The sequence below is a fragment of the Loxodonta africana genome, chromosome 12 (genome assembly GCF_030014295.1).
Source record: "Loxodonta africana isolate mLoxAfr1 chromosome 12, mLoxAfr1.hap2, whole genome shotgun sequence".
Classification (NCBI taxonomy): Eukaryota; Metazoa; Chordata; class Mammalia; order Proboscidea; family Elephantidae; genus Loxodonta; species Loxodonta africana.
The window spans coordinates 49,865,944-49,893,803 of record NC_087353.1 but is presented as its reverse complement, the minus strand read 5'-3'; the positions used below and the strand labels follow the sequence as shown (position 1 = coordinate 49,893,803).

At 41.6% G+C, this 27,860-nt stretch overlaps 1 protein-coding gene across 1 annotated transcript in view; it reads left to right on the top strand.

Annotated features, from left to right (window-relative positions):
- Nucleotides 1–27,860, top strand: part of MYO5C (myosin VC) — a 157,524-nt gene that overhangs the window by 31,187 nt on the left and 98,477 nt on the right. The window contains exons 2-6 of the mRNA XM_023539503.2: nucleotides 6,316–6,426; nucleotides 15,415–15,580; nucleotides 16,133–16,277; nucleotides 17,881–18,037; nucleotides 26,951–27,094. Of these exons, the coding sequence (XP_023395271.1) occupies nucleotides 6,316–6,426; nucleotides 15,415–15,580; nucleotides 16,133–16,277; nucleotides 17,881–18,037; nucleotides 26,951–27,094 (723 nt within the window). The remainder of the gene's footprint in view (nucleotides 1–6,315; nucleotides 6,427–15,414; nucleotides 15,581–16,132; nucleotides 16,278–17,880; nucleotides 18,038–26,950; nucleotides 27,095–27,860) is intronic.

The window sequence follows — 27,860 nt, the reverse complement described above, 5'->3', positions numbered from 1 at the left end:
ATGCAGGCTGGATCGGCTGGCACATGCAGGCTGAGGCAAGCAGTAGTGCTCGAAACACATTTACCACATCAGGAGAAACTAAGCAGTGGTGAGTCTGCTCAAGCCTCCAGAACCAGGAAGAAGCGGTGCTCAATCAGAGAAAGATAAGTACAAGCATCTAACCTACTGCACTGATCAAAAAAACCCTTCCTCCTTTGGGAATTACCTCTCTCCCATTTACCTGCCCCCTCCTCACTCTGCTCCGGGTCCCAGTCTGGCTTCAGTGATTGCTGTGCCCCCTGGGCTGGAAGCAGGACCTGTCACGCACCTTGAGCCATTCTCCTGGGTTTGGAGAGGGAACAAATTAACAAACAGGAAAAAATAATCTGCCAGCTCCCCTAAGACAGTAACTCAGGGAAAGCACAGCCCCTTTGCCTAGGCACAGGCATAAGAGGTCCACAGATTTTGAATGACTTTCACCTCTGCATAGACCTGTGTGGGCCCATTTCAATAGTGTAGGCCCTCATTAGCACAGCACAAGAGGGTATATACCTGAAGCCTATTTTCAACTGCAACAGTTAAAAGGGGGAGAGGCAAATTCATGACGTTTGACACCACCCTGCCCATTAAGCAGAGTCCTTGCCTACCCACATCAGGGGCCTGAGAAATGGTGGCTCCACCCACTCTACCTAGCCACCCCTGACAGGGCTCCAAGAATAAGTGGTGCCTCCCAGTGCTTATAGCCAACAGCACTAGGTGTCCAACGTCCAGCTGCAAAACCCACCCACCTACACACTCTAGGGAATAGAAACACGCCTTCCACCCACACAGTCGATCAGCCATCAGCCCCCTGTCTTGCTCAGCACATGACGCCCTACTGCAGCCAGATACCTTTGCCTACTCCAATCACCACTGCCTGTCTAGGACTGTAGAGAGCCTGTACCACACACTCAGTGACCCATGACCTGGACACCTGAGCTGAATTCACACAAGAAGAATAAATGGACTCCTGGGCTCACATACCTAGCAACAGTTCTAACCACCTAGTGACAGGACATGAGAGCTTTAAAGACAGCAATAATCAGAGGCTCACAAGACCAGCCCATTTGGGCATATCAAAACAAGTCGAGAAGCTAGGACACAGTAAGCAAACATAAAATAAGTAAATATAATAACTTATTGATGGCTCAGAGACAACAGTCAATATCAAATCACATAAACAGGCAGACCATGATAATAATGGCTTCAGCAAGCCACCAAAAATAAAGAACCAAGAAACGTCCTGGAGAAAGAAAACTTCTTGGAATTACTGGAGGTAGAATTCAAAAGATTAATATACAGAGCTCTTCAAATGATCAGGAAGGAGATCAGGCAAAACATAGACCAAGCCAAGGAACACACAGACAGAGCAACAGAGGAATTGAAGAAGGTTATACAAGAGCATAATGACAAATTTAACAGGCTGCAAGAATCCACAGAGAGACAGCAAACAGAAATCTGTAAGATTAACAATAAAATTTTAGAATTAGGCAACTCAATAGAAAGTCGTAGGAGTGGAATTGAGGCAATGGAAGTCAGAATTAGTGAGATTGAAGATCAAGCACTTAACATCAACTTATTTGAGGAAAAATAAGATAAAAGAATTTAAAAAAATAATCCCTAAGAATTATGTGGAACTCTATCAAGAGGAATAACTTACAACTGATGGGAGTACCAGAACAGGGGGAATAACAGAAAATGTAGAGAGAATTGTTGAAGATTTTTTGGCAGAAAACTTCCCTGACATTGTGAAAGATGAGAAGGTATCTGTCCAAGAAGCTCATCAAACCCCACACAGGGTAGATCCCAAAAGCAAGTCACAAAGACATATTATAACCAAACTTGCCAAAACCGAAGATAAAGAGAGAATTTTAAGAGCAGCTAGGGATAAACAAAAAGCCATCTACAAAGAAGAGTCGGTAAGACTAAGTTCTGACTATTCAGCAGAAACCATGCAGGTTACCAGGCAATGGGATGACATATATGAAGCCTTGACGGAAAATAATGGCCAGCCAAGAGTTATATGTCCAGCAAAACTGTCTCTCAAATATGGCAAAACTAGGGCATTTCCAGATAAACACATGGTTAAGGAATTCACAAAAACCAAACCAAAATTACAAGAAATGCTAAAGGGAGTCCTCCAGTTAGAAAACCAGTAACATCAGGTAACGAGCCAAGACAAGAACACAGGACAGAACAACCAGATATCAACCCAGATACAGAAGTCACAAAAATAAATCAAAACTAAAACACTGAAAAGAGGGAAACAGACATCCATATGTAAAAGATGAATAATTAAAAAAGAGGGACTAAATAATGTTATAGAGTTTTCATATGGAGAGGAAGTCAAGGCAATCAATATCAAGAAATAAAAGATTGGTTTAAACTTAGAAAAATAGAGGTAAATATTAAGGCAGCCACAAAGGAAACTAACAATCCTACAATCGAAATAAAAAAGAAGGAAAACATAAAGACTCAGCAAATACGAAATCAACGACAGTGAAAAAAATGAAAAGAAAATATGTAAACAAAAACAACTCAGCATGGAAAATTAAGTGGAACAAAGAAACTGTCAACAATGCACCAACAAAATGCATCAAAATGACAGCACTAAACCCATATCTATCAATAATTTTGCAGAATGTAAATGGACTAAATGCACCAATAAAGAAAGTGGCAGAACAGATAAAAAAACACTATCCGTCTATATGCTGCCTACAAGAGACACACCTTAGACTCAAAGACACAAACTAAGACTCAAAGATTGGAAAAAAATAGATCAAGCAAACAACAATCCAAAAAGAGCAGGAATGGCAATATTAATCTCTGATAAAATAGACTTTAAAGCAAAATCCACCACAAAGGATAAGGAAGGACACTATATAATGAATAAAATGTCAATACAGCAGGAGGATATAACCATAATAAATATTTACGCACCCAAAGACAAGGCTCCAAAATACATAAAATGAACTCTAACAACGTTGAAAAGAGAGATAGACAGCTCCACAATAATAGTAGGAGACTTCAACACACCACTTTCAGTGACACGCAGAACATCCAGAAAGAAGCTCAGTAAAAACACCGAAGATCTAAATGCCACAATCAGCATCTTGATCTTGTAGACATATGTAGAACACTCCACCCAACAGCAGTCAAGTATACTTGCTTTTCCAACGCACGTGGAACATTCTCCAGAATAGACCACATATTAGGCCACAAAGCAAGCCTTAACAGAATCCCCAGCATTGAAATATTAGAAAACATCTTTTCTCACCATAAAGCCATAAAAGTAGAAATCAATAACAGAAAATGCAAGAATTATCTCAATGGCAACTGGCCTCTAATCTGTTCCAGATTTGTGTAGTTCTTTGTGTAAAATTTGCAGACAATGAAATGCCCACATCTTAATTCTTTTTTTGCTAAGGTTTGAGAAATGATTACATCCGTATAAACCAAACCCTATCAATGTATAGAGTGTTACTGTCACCCCAGAATGTTGCTTTGTGCCCCTTCTTAGTTATTCCGCAGCCCTACCCACTGGGTTTTTTTGTTTTACTCACCCTTGGAGGCATTCACCGTTCTGATTTTTTCCCCACCATAAATTAGTTTTACCTCTTCTAGCACTTCATCTAAATGCACTCACACATTATGTATTTTTTTGTGTGTCTGGCTTCTTTGATTCAGCATAATGCTTTGGTGATTCATCCATGGTGCATGTATCAGTAGTTCATTCCTTTTTATTTGCTAAGTAGTATTCCATTGTATGGAGCCCTGATGGTGCAGTGGTTAAGAGCTAGGGTTGCTAACCAAGAGGCCAGCAGTTGAAATCACCAGCCACTTCTTGGAAACCTTATAGGGCAGTTCTACTCTGTCCTTATAGGTCAGTACAAGTCAGAATCACAGTGGGTTTTGTATTCCATTGTATGGTGCCCTGAGTGACACAGATGGTTAAGTGCTCAACTACTAATTGAAAGGTTGGCGGTTCAAATCCACCAAGGCTCCTCAGAAGAAAGTCCCGATAATCTACTTCTAAAAAATCAGCCACTCAAACCCTATGGGGCACAGTTCTATTCTGAAACACATGGGGTCGCCATAAGTCGGAATTGACTTAATGACAACTGGCTTACCATCGTATTAATATGCCACAGTGTTTTTTTTGTTGTCGTTGTTGCTTTTTTTTTAATTCATTCTCATATTAATAAGATTGCTATCAATATTCATGTATAAGTTTTTGTGAACACATATTTTGATATTTGTCCTTAAATATTAATATTCATTGTTTATTCTGATTATAAAAGTAATGTATGCAAATTGTAGAAAATACATAAAACTGTAACGAAGAAAATTAGAATGTCATAATTTTATTGCCCAGGATTTGTTTTGTAACTGAAACTCCTGAAGTTACAGTCCCTCAAACCAAAAGAATATTTCCTTATGTTTGAAAGGTACCAGCAGGCCACTAGCCAGATAATGATTGTGGCCAGGTCATTATCTGGCCATGATGCTTGCCCTCTTAGCTACAAAGAAGCAGAGATTCACGAAGGGCAGATGCTTATTGATGTTTGTCCCCAGAACCTAGGATGGTGCCTGATGGGAATTCAGTGCTCAGTGATTTTATGTGGAAAGATGGCAGGCACTTAAGCAAATGTGCAGCTTTTCCTCTTCAGGACGCTATAGTTCCCTATTACAACCAACGAGAATTTTCATTCTCAACAATTATTTTTAGAACATCCATTTGTCATGGAGAGGACAATGCTGACGATTTGAGTGTCCCTTTGGCCTTTTGGCCTGTGAGTGTGGGAGGTAAAGGAGATACCCCTGAGGACACTGTCAGAGCAGCCAAGACTGGGTGATGGGCCCAGCTCAGCCCCTGGGCAACTTGCAGCCCTTGGGGCCCTTTTGCTCTGGGAAGTGAGGGTTAGGCTCTGGTTGGCCTCTAACCTCTGAGGTCTCATCAGGTCAGGGATCCTGGACTGCAGAGCCTTTGGAACATGAAGCTTCCCTAGATCCTCCGTGTGGGTGCCTCACAGCACGTGCTCCTGTCCACCACGCTGTGTCCTCAGAGATGTGCAGCTGTACATGTGTGCACACACAGCTCCAAGCAGATCGGCAGATTAGTAGGAGACCCTAGGGCTAAGAGGAGCAGTTTGCCTTCTTGGTGACCAGCACTGTGCCCTCACAGACATAATAGACGCTCAACATGTGTTGCTGAAGGAATGGTCACGGGAGAACGTAAGAAGGTAGGTCTGAAGGAAAGAGCAACAGCGGTCAGAGTGTCTTACTGCTCGTAACAAAAATACCACTAACATTTTTGAGATTTATTTTTCTCACAGTTCAGAAGGCTGGAAGTTTGAATTCAGGATGTGGCTCTAGAGGGAGGCCCTTTGTCTATTTCAGCTTCTAGAAGCTTCTAGAAGCTGCAGTTCTTAGAGTTTCTTGGGCTTGTAGATGCATCTGCCATGAGCGTCTTTTTTTATATGGTGTCCTTCCACTGTGTGGGTGTCTCTGTGTCTATTCTGGACATTTTATAACTCAAAAGTGTTAGGTTTAGGATCTACACTACACGGATATGACCTCATTAACATAACAAAAGGCAACTATTTCCAAACAGGATCACATCCACAGGTATAAGGGCCAGGAGTTCAGCCCCTGTCTTAGGGTGGACACAGTTCAGTTCCTAATACCAGCACGTGATGGAGACAGCACATGTGGAAGAGACGGACAAGTCATAGGACCCTGTGGGTACAAGGCCATGGCAGCCTCATTTTCTTTTCTTTAGCAGCATTCAGGGGCCACTGGCCAGTTCTGAGATCATGGCCTCCCCTTCTCAACACTGAGTGTGAATGTCAGACAGGTTCTACCTACAGACTAGCCATCAGCACTGAGCCAGGTGGTCCACTGCTGTTGGGAATAGGTCTAAGGGGACAGTGCTGTCGGGACTTCCACATTTCCCAAGGTAGGAATCCTTGGCTGTGACCCATGTAATAAGAAAGTGATAACGCTGCTGTAATAATACTTCTGTAGCGTTTTACAAAGTGCTTCCAAGTGCATAGTCTGATTTATCCACCTAGCAAACTTGTGGAATAAATATTGTTGTATGCATTTTATAGATGAGAAAGAAAAGGGAGACACAAGGAGTTAAGTGTCTAGCTCAGGTCCCCACAGCCAAACAGTGGTAGACCAAATCCTCCGCTTTACCTTATGGCCAGCACTCAGATCTTCACTGCAAAGGGCTCATGGGGTCCTTCCCACCCCTGGGCCCTCAGGGAGATAAGCCTGTCTTCTGTTGGTCAGTACAACAGGGTTTGGATTCCGGATCCTGAAGAAGTTTGGAGATCTGCCGAAATAGCCAAGGACTACAGAGTTGGTGATAAAGCCCTGAGGCTGCAGCTGGAGAATGGCACGGTGAGAGTCCCTGCTGTGAGTGGCTGCGTGATGAGTGAAGGGGTGATTGGGGGCGGGGACGAGTCCCAGGGTGGCATAGATGGTTAAGCACTTGAATACTAACTGAAAGGCTGGCAATTCAGATCCACCCAGAGGTGCCTCAGAAGAATGGCCTGGTGATTTACTTCTGAAAAATCTGCCACTGAAAACCCTATGGAGCACAGTTCTGCTCTGACACATATGGGGTCACCATGAGTCAGAATCGACTCAATGGCAACTGGTTTGGTTTTTTGGTGTAGGGGGTGGGCGTTGGGGCAGAGGGCCTTGTAGGAGAACCCAGGGTAGGGCAACAACACCCTCCCCAAGTGGCCCCCTGGAGCTGTGAATACACTGATGTGTTTGTAACACTCTCCCTTCCCTCCCAACCCCCAACCCCACTGAGCACCCTACAGCACCCAGGCCTCTCTCTGTGCTTAGGTCCCAGAGACAGGAGACAGCCTATGCCCTGCCCTGCATTCAGGTCTTGTTTGGAGAATGCTGACAAGTGACCAGCCATTTTGGTTTCCTGGGTCTCAGCAAAGGAGCCCTGGTGGCACACTAGTTAAGTGCTCAGCTGATAACTGAAAAGTCAGTGGTTCAAATCCACCAGCTGCTTCATGGGAGGAAGATGTGGTAGTCTGCTTCTCGAAAGATTTACAGCCTTGGAAACCCTATGGGGCAGTTCTACTCTGCCTTATAGGGTTGCTATGAAGCAGAATCAACTCATGGCAGTGGGTTTTTTTTTTGTTTTTTTTTTATTTATCAGTAATCAAGGAGCCCTAGTGGCGAAGTGGTTATGCACTTGGCTGCTAACTGAAAGGCCAGTGGTTCAAACCCACCAGCTGTTCTGCGGGAGAAAGATGTGGCAGTATGCTTCTGTAAAGATTACAGCTTTGGAAAGCCTATGGCACAGCTCTACTCTGTTCTATAGTGTTGGTATGAGTCAGAATGGACTCGACGGTAATGGGTTTGGATTTCAGCTGAGAGACTGGGTAAAGGTGAGAAACTTGGAGGGAAGTAGTTTGCAACTGGTAGAGAAAAGCCTCAAGATGGGAAGAGGAAGAGAAGTAGAGGAAAGGGATAAAAAATAAGAAGAGAGGGAAGTGGGAGGAGAAAGACAGAGGGAGGGAGAGGCAGTGTACAAGTGTACAGAAGCCTGTGAGGAGAGTAGTGTCAGGGAGGGACCATGACAAGGAGACGGGGACAAGGTGACAGGGATGCCCAGCCATGTCTCATGAGTAGCCTGTCAGCGCTGGTGGGGCAAGGAGATGCAGAGGGTAAGCTTTCATGGTTGTCCCCACAAACGGATGTGCCAGAAGATATTCAGAAGCTGCCTGTGGCTTTTGGTTATCTAGCATCTCGAGATTTTGCATTTGCTTTAAGTGTACACTTTTAGTCACTAAGAAATTAACCCAGCTCCACTCCTGTATGGCTGTAGTGACATCTGGCTCCGGGCTATGGCAGTCTCACGTTTTTTAGAATCAAGGCACAAAGAGTTAGACAGGGGGGTTCTTGCCCCATCTGATGTTGGAGGGGGCCAGGGGAATATCATATGAGTGTTAAAGTGCTGGAATTTCCAGGATATGTCGATGTTCTCTGTGGAGAACCAAACCAAAAACCAAACCACCGCCACTGAGTCAATTCTGACTCACAGCCACCCCACAGGATAGAGTAGAACTGCCGCATAGGGTTCTGAGGCTGTGAATCTTTATGGGAGCAGACTGCCACATCTTTCTCCCGCAGAGCTGCTGATGGGTTCGAATTAGCAGCCAAGCACTATCAATTAGTGGCCAAGCACTTTAATCTCTGCACCACCAGGGCTCCTCCTGTGGAGAACAGGGCACAGCATTTTCAGTCAGACTATCCTGGACTTGGGGGCAGTTCCTATGACCCTGCAAAGGGAGATGAGCACAGAGGTTGAGAACGCGTCCTGTAGAAGCAGTCAGTGGGCTGTTTGCTTCATCAGTGACAGTGGCCCCTTACCATACTTCTCTAAGCCTCCATGTCCTTGTGTGTAATGCGGCACTGCTAACAGCGCCTGCACCAACAGGGCTGCTGAAGATCAAGTAAGGTAATCCATGAATATGCACATGTGTGAATACAAGAGAGATATACCGTGAGAGAGTGGTGCTGTTTGCATTAAGCTTTCCCTTTCCCATCAAATCCATCCAGTGGCACCTTAGCAGAAAGGCCTGGTGATCTACTTCTGAAAAATCAGCCACTGAAAACCGTCTGGAGCACAGTTCTACTCTGACACACATGGACTCACCATGAATTGACTCAATGGCTACTGGTTTGGGTTTTTTGTTCCGGTTTTTTTTTTCCCCATCAGTAACTCCTTGTGGTATTTATTGAGTACCTGCTGTGCACAGTGTAGGTTCTGATTAGGGCTCAGATGCTTTGGGAAAAAAAAATCTCAGGAGAGCAGCTGCAGTGGGATCAGGTGGCCACATTTCTGGCCCTGAACCTGCCGCCCAGGGAGGAGGCAAAGAGGCAGGTAAGATGGCAGGCAGCCAGACTGCTCGTTCACTTAACCCTTGTCTGTATCAGGAAAAACAAAGCCTGCTCTGTGGGAAAATGTCACCTCTGCCTCCAAATGTCAGCCTGAAGTTCTTCACATTTTCTCCCCCAGCCCCAAAGACAGACTCACACCCTCTCTCTCTCTCATACACATACACACATACATACAGTATGCACACATATACACACATGTGCATACACAGTATGCACACACATACATACAATTGCACACACATACACAATACGTACACACACAGTATGCACACATACACACATGCATATGCACATTACGGACATACACACAATAGCACACACATACAATACACGCAGTAGCACACACAAAATATGCACACACATACATATACACAACGTGCATACACACGTAACATACACACATGCACACACAATACGCACGCATATACACATATATACCCACATCATGCACACACAGGCACACGCACAGGCTGAACGAGCAAGCAGGGTTGCTGATTCAAAATAGGAAACAGAAAAAAATCAGACAAGGAAAGTAAAAATCATATATGGGAAGTATTTTTCTTGATTTTATTCTCAAAATTAAAATGTGTCAGTTAAGAATATTCTGGGGCTGGGGGCAGGTCCACAATGGTTGCACTGGTAACAATAGAGCAGGCAGCTGCTGTGAGGATTAACTTCCAGGAGTCCTGGATTACCCTGAGTTGCTCTTCTAATGCAAAACAGACAAATAAACAAACACTGTCAGCCTTGAAAGGAGGCTTTGTGACAGCCAGATCCATACAAACTGTGTGATCCCAGACAATGAACTCCACCTCCCTGAACCTATCTGGGCATCTGTTAGTTGGGGTGGCAGTGCCCTCTTTGAAGGGCAGTTTTGAGGGTTAAATGAAACCATCAGTGATGAGTGTGTGGAATGGGTCTGCACCGTGGGCACTTGCTCAGCAGCAGCTGCACCACTTTATGGGGCTGACTCAGGACCACGTGACTAATGCAAGCCAGTGGTGCTGATACCATGACAGCAGCCTGAACAGGTAGAACAGAAACATGCTTGCTGTGGGACCTTGCCCTGGACACTTTACCTCTCTGGGCTTCTCTTCTCCAAGCCATGAAATGAGGCTAGAGGAAGTTAGAACAGATGATGATAAGGTCCCTGGATGCTCTGATATTTTTTTTTTTTAAATAACTTTTATTAAGCTTCAAGTGAACGTTTACAAATCCAATCAGTCTGTCACATATAAGTTTACATACATCTCACTCCCTACTCCCACTTGCTCTCCCCCTCTTGAGTCAGCCCTTTCAGTCTCTCCTTTCTTGACAATTTTGCCGGCTTCCCTCTCTCTCTATCGTCCCATCCCCCCTCCAGACAAGAGTTGCCAACACAATCTCAAGTGACCACCTGATATAATTAGCTCACTCTTCATCAGCGTCTCTCTCCCACCCGCTGACCAGTCCCTTTCATTTCTGATGAGTTGTCTTCGGGGATGGTTCCTGTCCTGTGTCAACTGAAGGTCTCGGGAGCATGGCCGCTGGGATTCCTCCAGTCTCAGTCAGACCATTAAGTTTGGTCTTTTTATGAGAATTTGGGGTCTGCATCCCACTGATCTCCTGCTCCCTCAGGGGTCCTCTGCTGTGCTCCCTGTCAGGGCAGTCATCGATTGTGGCCGGGCACCAACTAGTTCTTCTGGTCTCAGGATGATGTAGGTCTCTGGTTCATGTGGCCCTTTCTGTCTCTTGGGCTCTTAGTTGTCGTGTGGCCTTGGTGTTCTTCATTTTCCTTTGCTCCAGGTGGGTTGAGACCAATTGCTGCATCTTAGATGGCCGCTTGTTAGCATTTAAGACCCCAGACGCCACATTTCAAAGTGGGATGCAGAATGATTTCATAATAGAATTATTTTGCCAATTGACTTAGAAGTCCCCGCAAAGCATGTTCCCCAGACCCCCGCGCTTGCTCCGCTGACCTTTGAAGCATTCATTTTATCCCGGAAACTTCTTTGCTTTTGGTCCAGTCCAGTTGAGCTGACCTTCCATGTATTGAGTGTTGTCTTTCCCTTCACCTAAAGCAGTTCTTATCTACTGATTAATCAATAAAAAACCCTCTCCCACCCTCCCTCCCTCCCCGCCTCGTAACCACAAAAGTATGTGTTCTTCTCAGTTTATACTATTTCTCAAGATCTTATAATAGTGGTCTTATACAATATTTGTCCTTTTGCCTCTGACTGATTTCGCTCAGCATAATGCCTTCCAGGTTCCTCCATGTTATGAAATGTTTCAGAGATTCGTCACTGTTCTTTATCGATGCGTAGTATTCCATTGTGTGAATATACCACAATTTATTTACCCATTCATCCGTTGATGGACACCTTGGTTGCTTCCAACTTTTTGCTATTGTAAACAGAGCTGCAATAAACATGGGTGTGCATGTATCTGTTTGTATGAAGGCTCTTGTATCTCTAGGATATATTCCGAGGAGTGGGATTTCTGGGTTGTATGGTAGTTCTATTTCTAACTGTTTAAGATAACGCCAGATAGATTTCCAAAGTGGTTGTACCATTTTACATTCCCACCAGCAGTGTATGAGAGTTCCAATCTCTCCGCAGGCTCTCCAACATTTATTATTTTGTGTTTTTTGGATTAATGCCAGCCTTGCTGGTGTGAGATGGAATCTCATCGTAGTTTTAATTTGCATTTCTCTAATGGCTAATGATCGAGAACATTTTCTCATGTATCTGTTGGCTGCCTGAATATCTTCTTTAGTGAAATGTGTGTTCGTATCCTTTGCCCACTTCTTGATTGGGTTGTTTGTCTTTTTGTGGTTGAGTTTTGACAGAATCATGTAGATTTTAGAGATCAGGCACTAGTCGGAGATGTCATAGCTGAAAATTCTTTCCCAGTCTGTAGGTGGTCTTTTTACTCTTTTGGAGAAGTCTTTAGATGAGCATAGGTGTTTGATTTTTAGGAGCTCCCAGTTATCTGGTTTCTCTTCATCATTTTTGGTAATGTTTTGTATTCTGTTTATGCCTTGTATTAGGGCTCCTAACGTTGTCCCTATTTTTTCTTCCATGATCTTTATCGTTTTAGTCTTTATGTTTAGGTCTTTGATCCACATGGAGTTAGTTTTTGTGCATGGTGTGAGGTATGGGTCCTGTTTCATTCTTTTGCAAAGGGATATCCAGTTATGCCAGCACCATTTGTTAAAAAGGCTATCTTTTCCCCAGTTAATTGACACTAGTCCTTTGTCAAATATCAGCTGCTCATACGTGGATGGATCTATGTCTGGGTTCTCAATTCTGTTCCATTGGTCTATGTGTCTGTTGTTGTACCAATACCAGGCTGTTTTGACTACTGTGGCTGTATAATAGGTTCTGAAGTCAGGTAAGGTGAGGCCTCCCACTTTCTTCTTATTTTTCAGTGGTGCTTTGCTTATCCGGGGGTTCTTTCCCTTCCATATGAAATTGGTGATTTGATTCTCTATCCCCTTAAAATATGACATTGGAATTTGGATAGGAAGTGTGTTAAATGTATAGATGGTTTTGGTAGAATAGACATTTTTACTATGTTAAGTCTTCCTATCCATGAGCAGGGTATGATTTTCCACTTAAGTATGTCCTTTTGAATTTCTTGTAGTAGAGCTTTGTAGTTTTCTTTATATAGGTCTTTTACATCCTTGGTAAGATTTATTCCTAAGTATCTTATCTTCTTGGGGGCTACTGTGAATGGTATTGATTTGATTATTTCCTCTTCGGTGTTCTTTTTGTTGATGTAGAGGAATCCAAGTGATTTTTGTGTGTTTATTTTATAACCTGAGACTCTGACAAACTCTTCTATTAGTTTCAGTAGTTTTCTGGAGGATTCCTTAGGGTTTTCTGTGTATATAATCATGTCATCTGCAAATAGTGATAACTTTACTTCTTCCTTGCCAATCCGGATACCTTTTATTTCTTTGTCTAGCCTAATTGCCCTGGCTAAGACTTCCAACACGATGTTGAATAAGAGCGGTGATAAAGGGCATCCTTGTCTGGTTCCCGTTCTCAAGGGAAATGCTTTCAGGTTCTCTCCATTTAGAGTGATATTGGCTGTTGGCTTTGCATAGATGCCCTTTATTATGTTGAGGAATTTTCCTTCAATTCCTATTTTGGTAAGAGTTTTTATCATAAATGGGTGTTGGACTTTGTCAAATGCCTTTTCTGCATCAATTGATAAGATCATGTGGTTTTTGTCTTTTGTTTTATTTATGTGATGGATTACATTAATGGTTTTTCTGATATTAAACCAGCCTTGCATACCTGGTATAAATCCCACTTGATCAGGGTGAATTATTTTTTTGATGTGTTGTTGGATTCTATTGGCTAGAATTTTGTTGAGGATTTTTGCATCAATGTTCATGAGGGATATAGGTCTATAATTTTCTTTTTTTGTAATGTCTTTACCTGGTTTTGGTATCAGGGAGATGGTGGCTTCATAGAATGAGTTGGGTAGTATTCCGTCATTTTCTATGCTTTGGAATACCTTTAGTAGTAGTGGCGTTAACTCTTCTCTGAAAGTTTGGTAGAACTCTGCAGTGAAGCCGTCCGGGCCAGGGCTTTTTTTGGGGGGGGGTTTTTGATTACCGTTTCAATCTCTTTTTTTGTTATGGGTCTATTTAGTTGTTCTACTTCTGAATGTGTTAGTTTAGGTAGGTAGTGTTTTTCCAGGAATTCATCCATTTCTTCTAGGTTTGCAAATTTGTTAGAGTACAATTTTTCATAATAATCTGAAATGATTCTTTTAATTTCATTTGGTTCTGTTGTGATGTGGTCCTTCTCGTTTCTTATTCGGGTTATTTGTTTCCTTTCCTGTATTTCTTTAGTCAGTCTAGCCAATGGTTTATCAATTTTGTTAATTTTTTCAAAGAACCAGCTTTTGGCTTTGTTAATTCTTTCAATTGTTTTTCTGTTCTCTAATTCATTTAGTTCAGCTCTAATTTTTATTATTTGTTTTCTTCTGGTGCCTGATGGATTCTTTTGTTGCTCAGTTCCTATTTGTTCAAGTTGTAGGGACAGTTCTCTGCTTTTGGCTCTTTCTTCTTTTTGTATGTGTGCATTTATTGGTATAAATTGGCCTCTGAGCACTGCTTTTGCTGTGTCCCAGAGGTTTTGATAGGAAGTATTTTCATTCTCGTTGCTTTCTATGAATTTCCTTATTCCCTCCTTAATGTCTTCTATAACCCAGTCTTTTTTCATGAGGGTGTTGTTCATTTTCCAAGTATTTGATTTCTTTTCCCTAGTTTTTCTGTTATTGATCTCTAGTTTTATTGCCTTGTGGTCTGAGAAGATGCTTTGTAATATTTCAATGTTTTGGACTCTGCAAAGGTTTGTTTTATGACCTAATATGTGGTCTATTCTAGAGAATGTTCCATGTGCGCTAGAAAAAAAAGTATATTTTGCAGCAGTTGGGTGGAGAGTTCTGTATAAGTCAATGAGGTCAAGTTGGTTGATTGTTGTAATTAGATCTTCCGTGTCTCTGTTGAGCTTCTTACTGGATGTCCTGTCCTTCTCCGAAAGTGGTGTGTTGAAGTCTCCTACTATAATTGTGGAGGTGTCTATCTCGCTTTTCAATTCTGTTAAAATTTGATTTATGTATCTTGCAGCCCTGTCATTGGGTGCATAAATATTTAATATGGTTATGTGCTCTGATATTTTGAGCCCAGTCTTCTCTGGTGTTGACCGGCAAGAGGAAGATGTACTAGTCCTTGCCTTCATTCTGCTCAGGCACTTACATTTGGAATTCTACGTTAAATATGGCCCAAGAGAGCCCAGCCTGGGAAAGTTACTCAGCCCAGGGCTGAGGAAGACAAGAACAGGTGGCTCTGCAAAGGAGCCCTGGGCTTGCGGGTGCTACAGATGGGAGTCCTGTGCACGGAGGACCTCTCACAGAGGGACTGTTGCCCACGCTGGCCCCTTCAAATACTTCTAACACCAAGACTATCAGATTTCAACAGTTTCAGGGATCTTAGAGCTGTGAGAGGCCTTAGGTCATCATGCCATTCCAGCAGCAGAGCCCTGTTTTCACATGAAAACTTCCATGGAACCCAACGTCTAAACCACAAAAATGTGGAGCCTCTGTGGTAGAATCGAGTCGGGGACCCAGTTCCCTCCCCCATATAGCTTCCCTATCGCCCTTGCTGAGGCTCCTAGGACCCCTGATCTAGTCTAGCCCTTCTTGTCACAGATGAGAGAAGTGAGGCACAGAGAGGGTAAGTGGCTCCCCCAAGGCACACAGCCAATGCCTGGTCCTCTGGCCAGCAGTCCAAAAACCTCTTCCCTACTCCAAGAGTCAGCTGTGAAGATTATCTTCTCTTTGCTGTGCGTAAGGTTACTTTTCAGAGTCGGGGGGAGGTGGGTAAGACATAGGACAGTGTTTCATGGAAGCATCAAAAGTCTTTTATTTCCAGAACTTTAATTTCATCTTCGTCCACAGGAGCTGGATTATCCCATTGATCCAGAATCTCTGCCACCACTTCGGAATCCTGACATCCTCGTGGGTGAGAATGACCTCACTGCACTTAGTTATCTCCATGAGCCCGCGGTGCTCCACAACCTCAGGATCCGCTTTGCAGAGTCCAAACTCATTTACACCTATAGTGGTAAGGAAGCTATTCCAGGAGACCAGGAGTGGCACTGAAACAATGTCTGCTGCTAGAGTGCCCTGAGAATTATGTTTGCATTCAAACTGTGGACTTATGCCAGAATGTGTAATCACAGCTAAATATTTTCCCAAATTTCTGTCTAAAAGGTACAGGTATTTGAATGTCATGGATTTTGTTACACAAGAAATATCTAGGTGGGGAGAATCTTTGAGAAGAACCAAGACTAGACTACTAAGAAAAATAGATGTGGATAAAGTATTGAGTTTCTTATTAAATATGATACATGTTATTACTTATTTTGGACAATGATGTTATTATTTTAATTACATTGTGCATTGCAAAAGCCTTTCCATTTTGGGACATTCCCACACGTCATCTCATTCAACCCCCAGTAGAGCCTGGTGATGTATGTGGCATCAGAGGGAATGGAGATGCTTGATCAAAGTCACGTAGAAGGTTTAACAAGTGGCGGAGCAGGAATTTCCTGGAGAGCCTGGAGAGACCGTTGAGAGTAAGAATCCCATAACTGCATCTGGCATGTTTCCTCAGGAATCATTTTGGTGGCCATGAATCCTTACAAGCAGCTGCCCATATATGGAGATGCCATCATCCATGCTTACAGTGGGCAGAACGTGGGCGATATGGACCCGCACATATTTGCCGTGGCTGAAGAGGCATACAAGCAGATGGCCAGGTAGCCTCCTGCGAGGATGGGCTTCCTTTTGCTCTCCCAACATTCCCTGCCCTTACAGTAGAAAGGGGATGCCTAATTTGAGATCATTTAAAGAATATTCAGGCCAGAGGGGAGTGTTTCATTGAGTGTACTGCCTAGGATGAGAGTCCTTGGGTGCTGTAAATGGTCTGTTAACCAAAAGTTTAGAGGTTCGAGTCCACCCAGAGAGCCTCAGAAGAAAGGCCTGATGACCTACTTTCAAAAAAATTAGTCATTGAAAACCTTATGGAGCACAGTCCTTGGGTCACTGATAGATTTTGGGTGAAAGTACAAGACTATATCTCTTGTTCCTCTCCCCAGTGGTTACTTCTGTTTTCTACATCCCCCATTTTATAGCTTTTTCTTTTTCTAAATAATTAACAGCCCAACTTGAAGCTTTATCTGCAGGAATCTTTGGCATGGTCAGCAGTGTATTTAAAAGGTTTCCTCCCCTCATATCCTCTTTCTGTTAATTTCTCCCCACCCCACCCACCCTACAAATCCTCTTGGACTCTCTCTTCACCCTAGACCTTGGCCATCATATGGACAACACTGGCTTCTATGTCAGGGTAGAAGAGCTCTGGTTCAGGGATCAAAATCCTGGGGTTTGGATTCTGTACTGACCATCTCCTTAACCCCTTTTCCCTCAGTTTCCTCATCTGTAAAGTGGGGATAGCAATAGTACCTAATCTATAGATAGGGCAGTTAGAGAGGATTAAGTGAATTAGTGCATGGAAAGTGCTTAGAACAGCATCTGACACTTAACATGCCAGCTACCTTTATTATCATCATTCAGTCATGTGAATGTCCTTTTTACCTGGCCTTCTTGGAAATCACATGGGGGCTCCATGAGTCCGAATTGACCCAATGGCAACTAACAACAACTTGGAAATCAGAGCAAATTCCATGAGGACAATTGTATTTGTTGAGCAGAGGAAGACCCCAGGGTTGGCTGTTAGGAGACCAGGCTTCAAACCTGGCTCCTCAGTTTATAGACTGGGAGACCCTGCCAGTTACATCACTGTTCTAAGCCACAGTTTTGTCATTTCAGAGTTGGGCATGTTAATAATGCTTTAGAGAACTTTCCCAAGGTTCAGGTGATATAAGGGTAACTGGTGAAAGCACTTTATTATCTAAGGAACTTCCAAAGCAAACACATTTCACACATTTCTACAGGAATGCAATGCATCCTGTGACCACTGGGAGAGGACTCTCGGGAGCTTGTGCCTAGTTTCCTCTGGACATTGCCATTTGTACCTTTTCCCTTTCCTAATTTTTGCTTTGCATCCTTTGAGTATGGTTATATGCTGAGTCCTGTGAGTCTTCCTAGCGAATCATCAGATGAGGTTTTAGGGACTCTCAAATGCAGGGGAAATAGCAGGAAACAAAATTGTGTGTTCAGCATGATCACATAGAAAAAAGACTAGAAGGTGATTAACCAGAATGTTAAAAATGGTTACTTTAGAGTGATGAAACAAAGCTTCCCTTCTTCCTGCTTGCCTGCGTTTTTCTTAATGAGCTCATATTACCTTTTTAATGGGAAGAAATGAACATTTAAAAAATTCCTTTCATTTATTTGTTTTAGAAACAATAAAAATCAGTCAATAATTGTAAGTGGGGAGTCGGGTGCTGGGAAGACGGTGTCAGCACGCTATGCCATGAGGTACTTTGCCACTGTCAGCAAGTCAAGCAGTAACGCTCATCTGGAGGACAAAGTTCTGGCATCCAATCCCATAACTGAGGTGAGTACCCCTGTGGGAGTAAGTGGGGAGCAGGTCAAAGGCAGTGGTGTGCTTATGATGGAGATGAGGGCTTGCAGTAGGTTGATTTGTGTGATGTGCTGTCCTTGCTAACTCAAGTTCCCACCCTTCAAAGACCAAAGAGGTGAGAGAAGGGCCAGGAAGCCTATTCTTCAGTAGGATTTGAAAGAGGCTGGGGCAGAGATCACTGCTTCCAGAGCTCTCCGCCTCTAATGCAGGGCTACCTGAAATTCTGCCGTTGGACTTTAAGAGCCTTCTGTTTACATTTATATCCCAGAGAATCTTCCCTCAGCTACAGACATTTCTGGTACACTGGGGTCAGTGATAAGCTGGAGCCACCTGGCACTGGCTTTCATAAGCTGCAATTGTTAAATATTTAGGACTCTTGTGAGTTGATTGTTAAACCTTTGGTGGCTTGAAATCAGTCATGTTGGGAGTATTTACACCAGAGAAATTGGTAAGCGCTACAAACAAAGGCTCTTTTTTTAATTTAATTTTTTTTCTCAGAGAGTCAATTTATGAGCACACAACTGATGGGGAGGGGCAAGGCCAACTAGGATGGCTCCAGGGGTGCAGAGACAGTCTTGAAAGAAGAAGGGGTATCTGAAAGGCACAGAGGAGGGCCCTACAGGCCAACTGTGGCTGCCTCACAATGTAGAGGAGGATCTGTTTGGATATATTTGGAAGCATAGCAAAAATAAAAAATGATAGACTCCTAGATCTCTTCTTTTCTCAAATTAAAATCCCCAGTAGGTATTTTTTAGACATTTTTAGTTTATTTAAACCACTATACCATATAATGCAGGAGGTAATAAAAAAGCCTAAGATCCAGTCCTGAAGCTTAAGTCTTCTCTAACCTAACAAAGCATATTTTAAAGTTAATAGAAACATAAATCTAAGACAACAATAGAAAAGTTGTCAACAGACAGTGTCTACTTAAATGCCCAGTGGATAACTTTGTGTGATTGTCTCTTCAGGATTTGTCTCCCCCATGAGACTGTAAGCTCTGTGAACACAGGGACCATATCCGTTTGGTTCACCTCTGTACTACCACGGTTCCTGGCTCATGTAGGTGCTCAGCAAAAATATGTGACAGAGGCCATGACAGACCATCAGGAAGTGTGCATGAGAAGGGGCCCCACTCCTAGGTGGAGGGTGCTCAGAAAGGGGCCTGGGGAGGGCATAGTGCTGGGGAAGGGAAGGTGGGATTTAAGAACAGAAGTAGAAATGAAGAATCATGCCCAGAGGATAGGAGGGTTGCGATGGAGTAGTTTTTTTGTTTGAATGGAAGGTTTGAGTAGGGGTAAGGATAGAAATAAAGGTTAATTGAGCATCTACAATATTTGGGGCATGCATGAGTCGAAGCACTTTATATTAACTATCTCATGTAATCCTCCCAACTCTGTAGTATACATATTATTCACATATTACAGATAGAGAAATTAAGGCTTGGAAAGATGAAATAACTTGTCCAGCTTCACACAGATAGCAAAATTGGTATTAAGGACTGTGGGATGTCAGAACCTGCACACTTTCTGATCCCATGCAGCACCTCTCAGTGAGACTGAGGAGAGCCTTGAACATCAGGCTAAAAATGTGTCCTGTTCCCTGTAAGCCAGGAGCTGTCCCTCACCTTGCCCCATGGTTCTACCCTGTGCTAATCACACTTCCCCCCAATGTACAGGATCAGATTTTATTAAAAGTAGCTCCATGCTCTAGAGAACAGGGAAGTGCCTTCCTAATAGACATTTGGGGGAAGGTTGTCAGCCCCCTGCCTTCCTCAGAGTGTGACCCCTTGCTGCTGGCAGAAACCTGTGCATACACCAACCACCATTGCTCCTCTAAAATTGTAGGCAAGAGCCTGCACCACACACCAGGTGATCGACTACTGGGACACCTGAGCTGAATCTATACAAGAATAATGAATGGATTCCTAGGCTCTTACACCTGGTAACAGCTCTAGCCATCTGGGAACAGGACATTAGTGCTTCAAAGGCTCCAATAATCAAGTTAGCTCACTCTAGTAGCCTATTTTGGTATATTAAAACAAAACAGAGCAAGAGGCTAGGACATAGTGAACAAACAAAATAAATTGATACAATAACTTATAGATGGCTCAGAGACAACAGTCAATATCAAATCAAATAAAGAAGCAGAGCGTGATTGCTTCAAGAAATTCCCGAAACAATGAATCAAGGACTCTTCTGGATGAAGATGTAAATACAAAAGATTAATATACAGAACTCTTCAAGATATCAGGAAGGAGCTCAGGCAAAATGCAGAACAAACCACGGAGCACACAGATAAAACAACTGAGGAAATTAAGAAGATTCTTCAAGAACATAATAGAAAATTTAATAGACTGCAAGAATCCATGGACAGAAATCAGAAATTCAGAACATTAACAATAAAATTTCAGAATTAGACAACACAGTAGAAAGTCAGCAGAGCAGAATTGAGGATCTGGAAGTCAGAATTAGTGAGATTGAAGACAAAACAGTTGGCAACCACATATTCAAAGAAAAATCAGATAAAAAATTTTTTTTAATGAAGAAACCCTAAGAATCATGTGGGACTCTATCATGAATAACCTACAAGTGATTGGAGTACTGGAACAGGGTGGGATAACAGAAAATACGGAGAGAATTGCTGAAGATTTGTTGGCAGAAAACTTCCCTGACATCATGAAAGATAAAAGGATATCTATCCAAGATGCTCATCGAACCCCATACAAGGTAGATACCAAAAGAAAGTCACCAAGACATATTATAATCAAACCTGCCAAAACCGAAGATAAAGAGAAAATTTTAAGAACAGCCAAGGATAAGTGAAAAGTTACCTACAAAGAAGAATCAATAAGAACAAGCTCAGACTACTCAGCAGAAACCATGAGGGCAACAGGATGACATATATAAAGCACTGAAGGAGAAAAATTGCCAGCCAAGAATCATATATCCAGCAAAACTGTCTCTGAAATATGAAGGCGAAATTAGGACATTCCCAAATAAACAGAAGCTTAGGGAATTTGCAAAAACCAAACCAAAATTACAGGAAATACTAAAGGGAATTATCTGGTTAGAAAACCCATAATATCAGATATCAACCCAACACTAGAACTCAGGACAGAGCAACTAGATAGGAAAATCACAAAAATAAATCAAGATAAAAATGCTCAAAACAGGGAATCAGTGATGTCATTATGTAAAAAATGGCAACACCAAATCAATAAACAGGGATTAAATACTCATGGATCTTTCATATGGAGAGAAAATCAAGGCAACATAGGGAGATACAAGTTAGGTTTAAACTTAGAAAAATAGGGGTAAATATTAAGGTAACCACGAAGGAGACTAACAATCCTACACATCAAAATAAAATACAAGAAAAACATACTCAGAAAAACAACAACAATGAAAAAGAGGAACACACAATTTACAATGAAAAAGTACTCAGCACAAAAATATGAGGAAAAATGAAACTGTTAACACAAAAAAAGACATCAAAATGACAGCACTAAACTCATGCCTATCTGTAATCACACTGAATGTAAATGGACAAATGAACCAATAAAGAGACAGTTGCAGAATGGATTAAAAAAACACAATCTGTCTATATACTGCCTACGAGAGACACACCTTAGGCTTAAAGACACACCAAACCAAACCTAGTCCATCGAGTCCTATAGGGTCGCTATGAGTAGGAACCGACTCAACGGCACTGGGTTTGGTTTGCTTTGGTTTGCTGTGTCTTTAAGTCTAAGGTATGTCTCTTGTAGACAGTATATAGATGGATTGTATTTTTTTACAAAAAAAAAAAAAAAAACAAAGAATGGGAAAAAAAATATCAAGCAAACAACAATCAAAAAAGAGCAGGAGTGGCTATACTAATTTCTGACAAAACAGACTTCAGACTTAAATCTACCACAAAGGATAAGGAAGGACACTATATAATGATTAAAGGGACAATATACCAAGACGATATCACCATATTAAATATTTATGCACCCAGTGACAGGGCTGCAAGACACATAAAACAAACTCTAACGGCATCGAAAAGCGAGATAGACAGCTCCACAATAATACTAGGAGACTTCAACACACCACTTTATGGTGTGTTGAAGTGCAGGACAGAACATCCAGAAAGAAGCTCAATAAAGATATGGAAGAGCCAAATGCCACAAGCAACCAACTTGACCTCATAGACATATACAAAACACTCGACCCAAAAGCATCCAAGTATACTTTCTTTTCCAATGCACATGGAACATTCTCTAGAGTAGATCACATATTAGGCCATAAAGCAAGCCTAACAGAATCCAAAACATTGAAATATCACAAAGCATCTTCTCTGACCATAAAGCTATAAAACTAGAAGTCAGTAACAGAAAAATTAGGGAAATGAAATCAAACACATGGAAACTGAACAACACTTTGCTCAAAAACGATTGGATTATAGAAGAAATTAAGGACAAAACAAAGAAATTCATAGAATCCAATGAGAATAAAAACACTTCCTACCAGAACCTTTGGGACACAGCTAAAGCAGTGCTCAGAGTTCAAATTATATCAATAAATGCACACTTACAAAAAGAAAGAGCCAAAATCAAAGAATTATCTCTACAACTTGAACAAATAGAGAGCAACAAAAGAAACCCTCGGGCACCAGAAGAAACCAAATAAGAAAAATTAGAGCAGAATTAAATGAAACGGAGAACAGACAAACAATTGAAAGAGTCAACAAGACCAAAAACTAGTTCTTTGAAAAGATTAACAAAATCGATAAACCATTGGCCAGACTGACAAAAGAAAAACAGAAGAGGAAGCAAATAAACAAAATAAGAAATGAGATGGGCAGTATCACAACAGAGCCTACTGAAATTAAAAGAATAATTGCAGAATACTATGAAAAATTGTACTTGTTTGGGATAGAATATTCCCAAACTCATTCTATGAAGCCAGCATAACCCTGATACCCAAACAAGGTAAAGACACCACACAAAAAAGAAAATTACAGCTCTATATCTCTCATGAACTTAGATGCAAAAATTCTAAACAAAAGTCTAGCCAACAGAATTCAACAACATATCAAAAAAATAATTCACCATGACCAATTGGGATTCATACCAGGCATGCAGGGATGGTTCAACAGCAGAAAAACAATCAATATAATCCATCACATAAATAAAACAAAAGACAAGAACCACATGATCTTATCAATTGATGCAGAAATGGCATTTGACAAAGTTCAACACCCATTCATGATAACAACTCTCAGGAAAATAGGAACAGAAGGAAAATTCCTCCACATAATAAAGGGCAATTATACAAAGCCAACAGCCAACATCATCCTAAATGGAGAAAGACTGAAAGCATTCCCCTTGAGAATGGGAACCAGACAAGTATGCCCTTTATCACCGCTCTTATTCAACATTGTGCTGGAAATCCTAGCCAGAGCTATTAGGCTAGATAAAGAAATAAAGGGCATCCAAATTGGCAAAGAAGAAGTAAAGGTATCTCTGTTTGCAGATGACATGATCTTATACACAGAAAAAATCTAAAGAATCCTCAAGAAACTACTGAAACTAATAGAAGGGTTTAGCAGAGTATCAGGGTACAAGATAAACATACATAAATCAGTTGGATTCCTCTACACCCACAAAGAGAACGTCAAAGAGGAAGTCACCAAATCAATACCATTTACAGTAGCCACCAAGAAGATAAAATACTTCAGAATAAATCTAACCAGAGACATAAAAGACCTATATAAAGAAAACTACAAGACGCTACTGCAAGAAACCAAAAGAGGCCTACATAAGTGGAAAAACATACCTCAATCGTGGATAGGAAGACTCAAGATTGTAAAAATGTCCATTCTACAAAAAGTGATCTATAGATACGACACAATTCCGATGCAAATGCCAGTGACATTTTTTAATGAGATGGAGAAACAAATCACCAACTTCATATGGAAGGGAATGAGGCCTCGGACAAGCAAAGCATTACTAAAGAAGAACAAAGTGGGAGACCTCACACGACCTGATTTTAGAATATATTATACCACCACTGTAGTCAAAACAGCCTGGTACTGGTACAACAACAGATACATAGACCAATGGAACACAACTGAGAATCCAGACACGAATCCATCAACATATGAGCAGCTGATATTTGACAAAGGCCTAAAGTCTGTTAAGTGGGGAAAAGACAGTCTCTTCAACAAATGGTGCTGGCATAACTGGATATCCATCTGCAAAAATATGAAACAAGACCCATACCTCACACCATGCTCAAAAACTAATTCAAAATGAATCAAAGACCTAAATATAAAATCTAAAACAATGAAGATCATGGAAGAAAAAATAGAAACAAGGCTAGGAGCCCTAATACATGGCATAAACCGTATACAAAACATTACTAACATGGTACAAACACCAGAGGAGAAATTTGATAACTGGGAGCTCCTAAAAGTCAAACACCTATGCTCACGCAAAGACTTCACCAAAAGAGTAAAAAGAATACCTACAGATTGGGAAAAAAGTTTTTACTTGGGACATTTCTGCTCAGTGTCTGATCTCTAAAATCTACACGATACTGCAAAAACTCAACAACAAAAAGACAAATAATCTAATTAAAAATAGGCAAAGGATATGAACAGACACTTTACCAAAGGAGGCATTCAGGCTGCTAACAGATACATGAGGAAATGCTAACAATCATTAGCTATTAGAGAAATGCAAATCAAAAGTACAATGAAATGCCACCTCACCCCAACAAGGCTGGCATTAATCCAAAAAACAGAAAATAAGAAATGTTGGAGAGGTTGTGGAGAACACTTATACACTGCTGGTGGGAATGTAAAATTGTATAGCCACTTTGGAAATCAATTTGGCACTTCCTTAAAAAGCTAGAATAGAACTACCATATGGTCCAGCAATTCCACTCCTTGGGATATACCTAAGGAAATAAGAGCCTTCACACGAACAGATATATGCACACCCATGTTCATTGCAGCACCGTTTACAGTAGCAAAAAGATGGAAGCAACCAAGATGCCCGTCAACAGAAGAACAGATAAATAAATAAGGCATATTCACACAATGGAATACTACACAACGATTAAGAACAATGATGAATCTGTGAAACATTTCATAACATGGAGGAATCTGGAAGGCATTATGCTGAGTGAAATTAGCCAGTTGCAAAAGGAGAAATATTGTATGAGACCACTATTACAAGAACTCTAGGTAATGTTTAAACAAAGAAGAAAATATTCTTTATGGTTACGAGGGTGGGGAGGGAGGGAGGGAGAGGGATATTCACTAACTAGATAGCAGACAAAAAATTTTTTAGGTGAAGGGAAGAGCAACACACAACAAAGAGATAGTACAACTGGACTAAACCAAAAGCAAAGAAGTTTCCTGAATACAACCAAAAACTTCGAAGGCCAGAGTAATAGTGAAGGGGGTCCAGGGACCATAGTTTCAGGGAACATGTAGGTCAATTGGCATAACAAAATAAGAAAACCGTCTGCATTCCACTTTGGTGAGAGACGTTTGGGGTCTTAAATGCTAGCAAGCGGCCATCTAAGATGCATAAATTGATCTCAACCCACATGGAACAAAGGAGAATGAAGAACACCAAAGACACAAGGTAAATATGAGCACAAGAGACAGAAAGGGCCACATAAACCAGAGACTCAGCCTGAGATTGGAAGAACTAAATGGTGCCTGGTTACCACCGATGATTGCCCTGACAGGGAACACAACAGAGCATCCCTGGTGGAGCAAGAGAACAGTGGGATGCAGATCTTAAATTCTTGGAAAAAGACCAGGCTTAGTGGTCTGCTTGGGACCAGAGAGACTCTGACAGTCATGGTCTCCAGACCCGTTGATAGCCCAAGATCGGGATCATTCCCAAAACCAAGTCTACAGACAGGGATTGGCCTGGAGCATAACATAGGCAATGATGTTGGTGAGGAGTGGCTCACGTAGACACATTAGATTATGTGAGCAACTCTGTCTGGTGGTGAGATGAGAAGGAAGAGGGGGACAGGAGCTAGTTGAATGGACACAGGGAATACAGGGTAGAGATGAGGAATGTGCTGTCTCATTAAGGGGAGAGCAGCTGGGAGTGCATGGCGGGGTGTGTGTGGCTTTTTGTATGAGAGACTGACTTGATTTGTAAACTTTCACCTAAAGCACAATAAATAAATTAAAAAAAAAAAAAAAGCCACAGTCAAATAAGGTCTGTAGTTTGGATAATAGCACTGTTGTTGTTGTCACTTGCTGTTGAGTTGCCTCCAGCTCATGGCAAAATGTTGAAATGTTGCCCGATCCTGGGCCATCCTCATGATGAACATTGATACATTTGAGTCCACCATTGTGGCTATCGTGTCAATCCACTTCATTGAGGGTGTCCCTCATTTTTTTGGCCCTCTACTTTACCACACACGATGTCTTTTTCTAGCAATTGGTCTTTCCTGATGATGTATCCAAGGTAAGCAAGCCAAAGCCTTGCCATCCTTGCTTCCATCGGACGTTCTAGTTGTAATTTCTTCTAAAACTGATTTGTTCATTCTTTTGACAATCCACAGTACATTCAATATTCTTTGCCAACACCACAGTTCAACCGCATCAATTCTTCTGTCTTCAATAGTATTGTACCAGCCTTAATTTCCTGGTGCTGATCATTGTGCTATTATTACATACAATGTTAACATCAGGGGAAGCTGGGTAAAGAGTATATATGTACTCCCTGTTCTATTTCTGCAGTTTTTCGTAAGTCTAAAATTATCTTAAAATAAAAAGGGTGCTTTGTTTAAAAAAAAAAAAACACTAATAATCCTGATCCAAGAATCGTTTAACATTGTCATTTCAAGAGAGCTGTCTGTTTTGCAGGCTATTGGAAATGCCAAGACCACCCGCAATGACAACAGCAGTCGGTTTGGGAAATACACAGAAATCAGTTTTGATGAAAGGAATCAGATTATAGGAGCCAACATGAGAACTTACCTGCTGGAGAAATCCAGAGTTGTCTTTCAAGTAAGAATATTAACATTAATTAAATTTTCCTTTCCTGAACTTTACAGGTATTGTTTGCATTTATATACATGCTTATCAGACAGCCTTCATTTTAATGTGACTTGATGAATAGTGTTCCTATCTTTCATTTGCAGGTGGGTTTTTTTTTTTTTCTGCTTATTAAAAAAAATGTTAACAGATACAGTATCAGTGGAGTCATATGATTAGGGGGAAAAAAGTTAGGACTCCTTAATTTGGGGCACTTAAAAAATTCTTATAGTTTAATGAGCTGAACTGCTAACTAAAAGGTTGGTGGTTCAAGTCCACCCAGGGGCACCTTGGAAGAAAGGCGTGGAGATCTGCTTCCAAAAAAGCTGCCATTGAAAACCAAATGCAGCACAGTTCTACTCTGACACACATGGGGTCGCCAAGAGTCGGAATCAACTTCATAGCAACTGGTTTTTGTTGTTATAGTTTAAAAAGCACATTTGTTTTTCTAGAAAACAAAAACCACTTGAAACAGATGAAGCTGTTAGACTGGCTTTGCTATCAGGAAGGGGTTGATATTAGAGCTAGTGAGATGGAGTATAAGAGAAAGTAAAATGGAGAAAATTCTCCTAGTTTTGGCCTAGTATAAGAGCAACAGTCAGCCTTGTAATGTATTTTTTTTTTAATTTCAATTAGTATAAATCAATTAAGGAGCTCTCGTGGCGCCGTGGTTAAGTGCTCAGCTGCCAACTGAAAGGGCAGCAGTTTGAACCCACCAGCTGCTCCAAGGGAGAAAGAT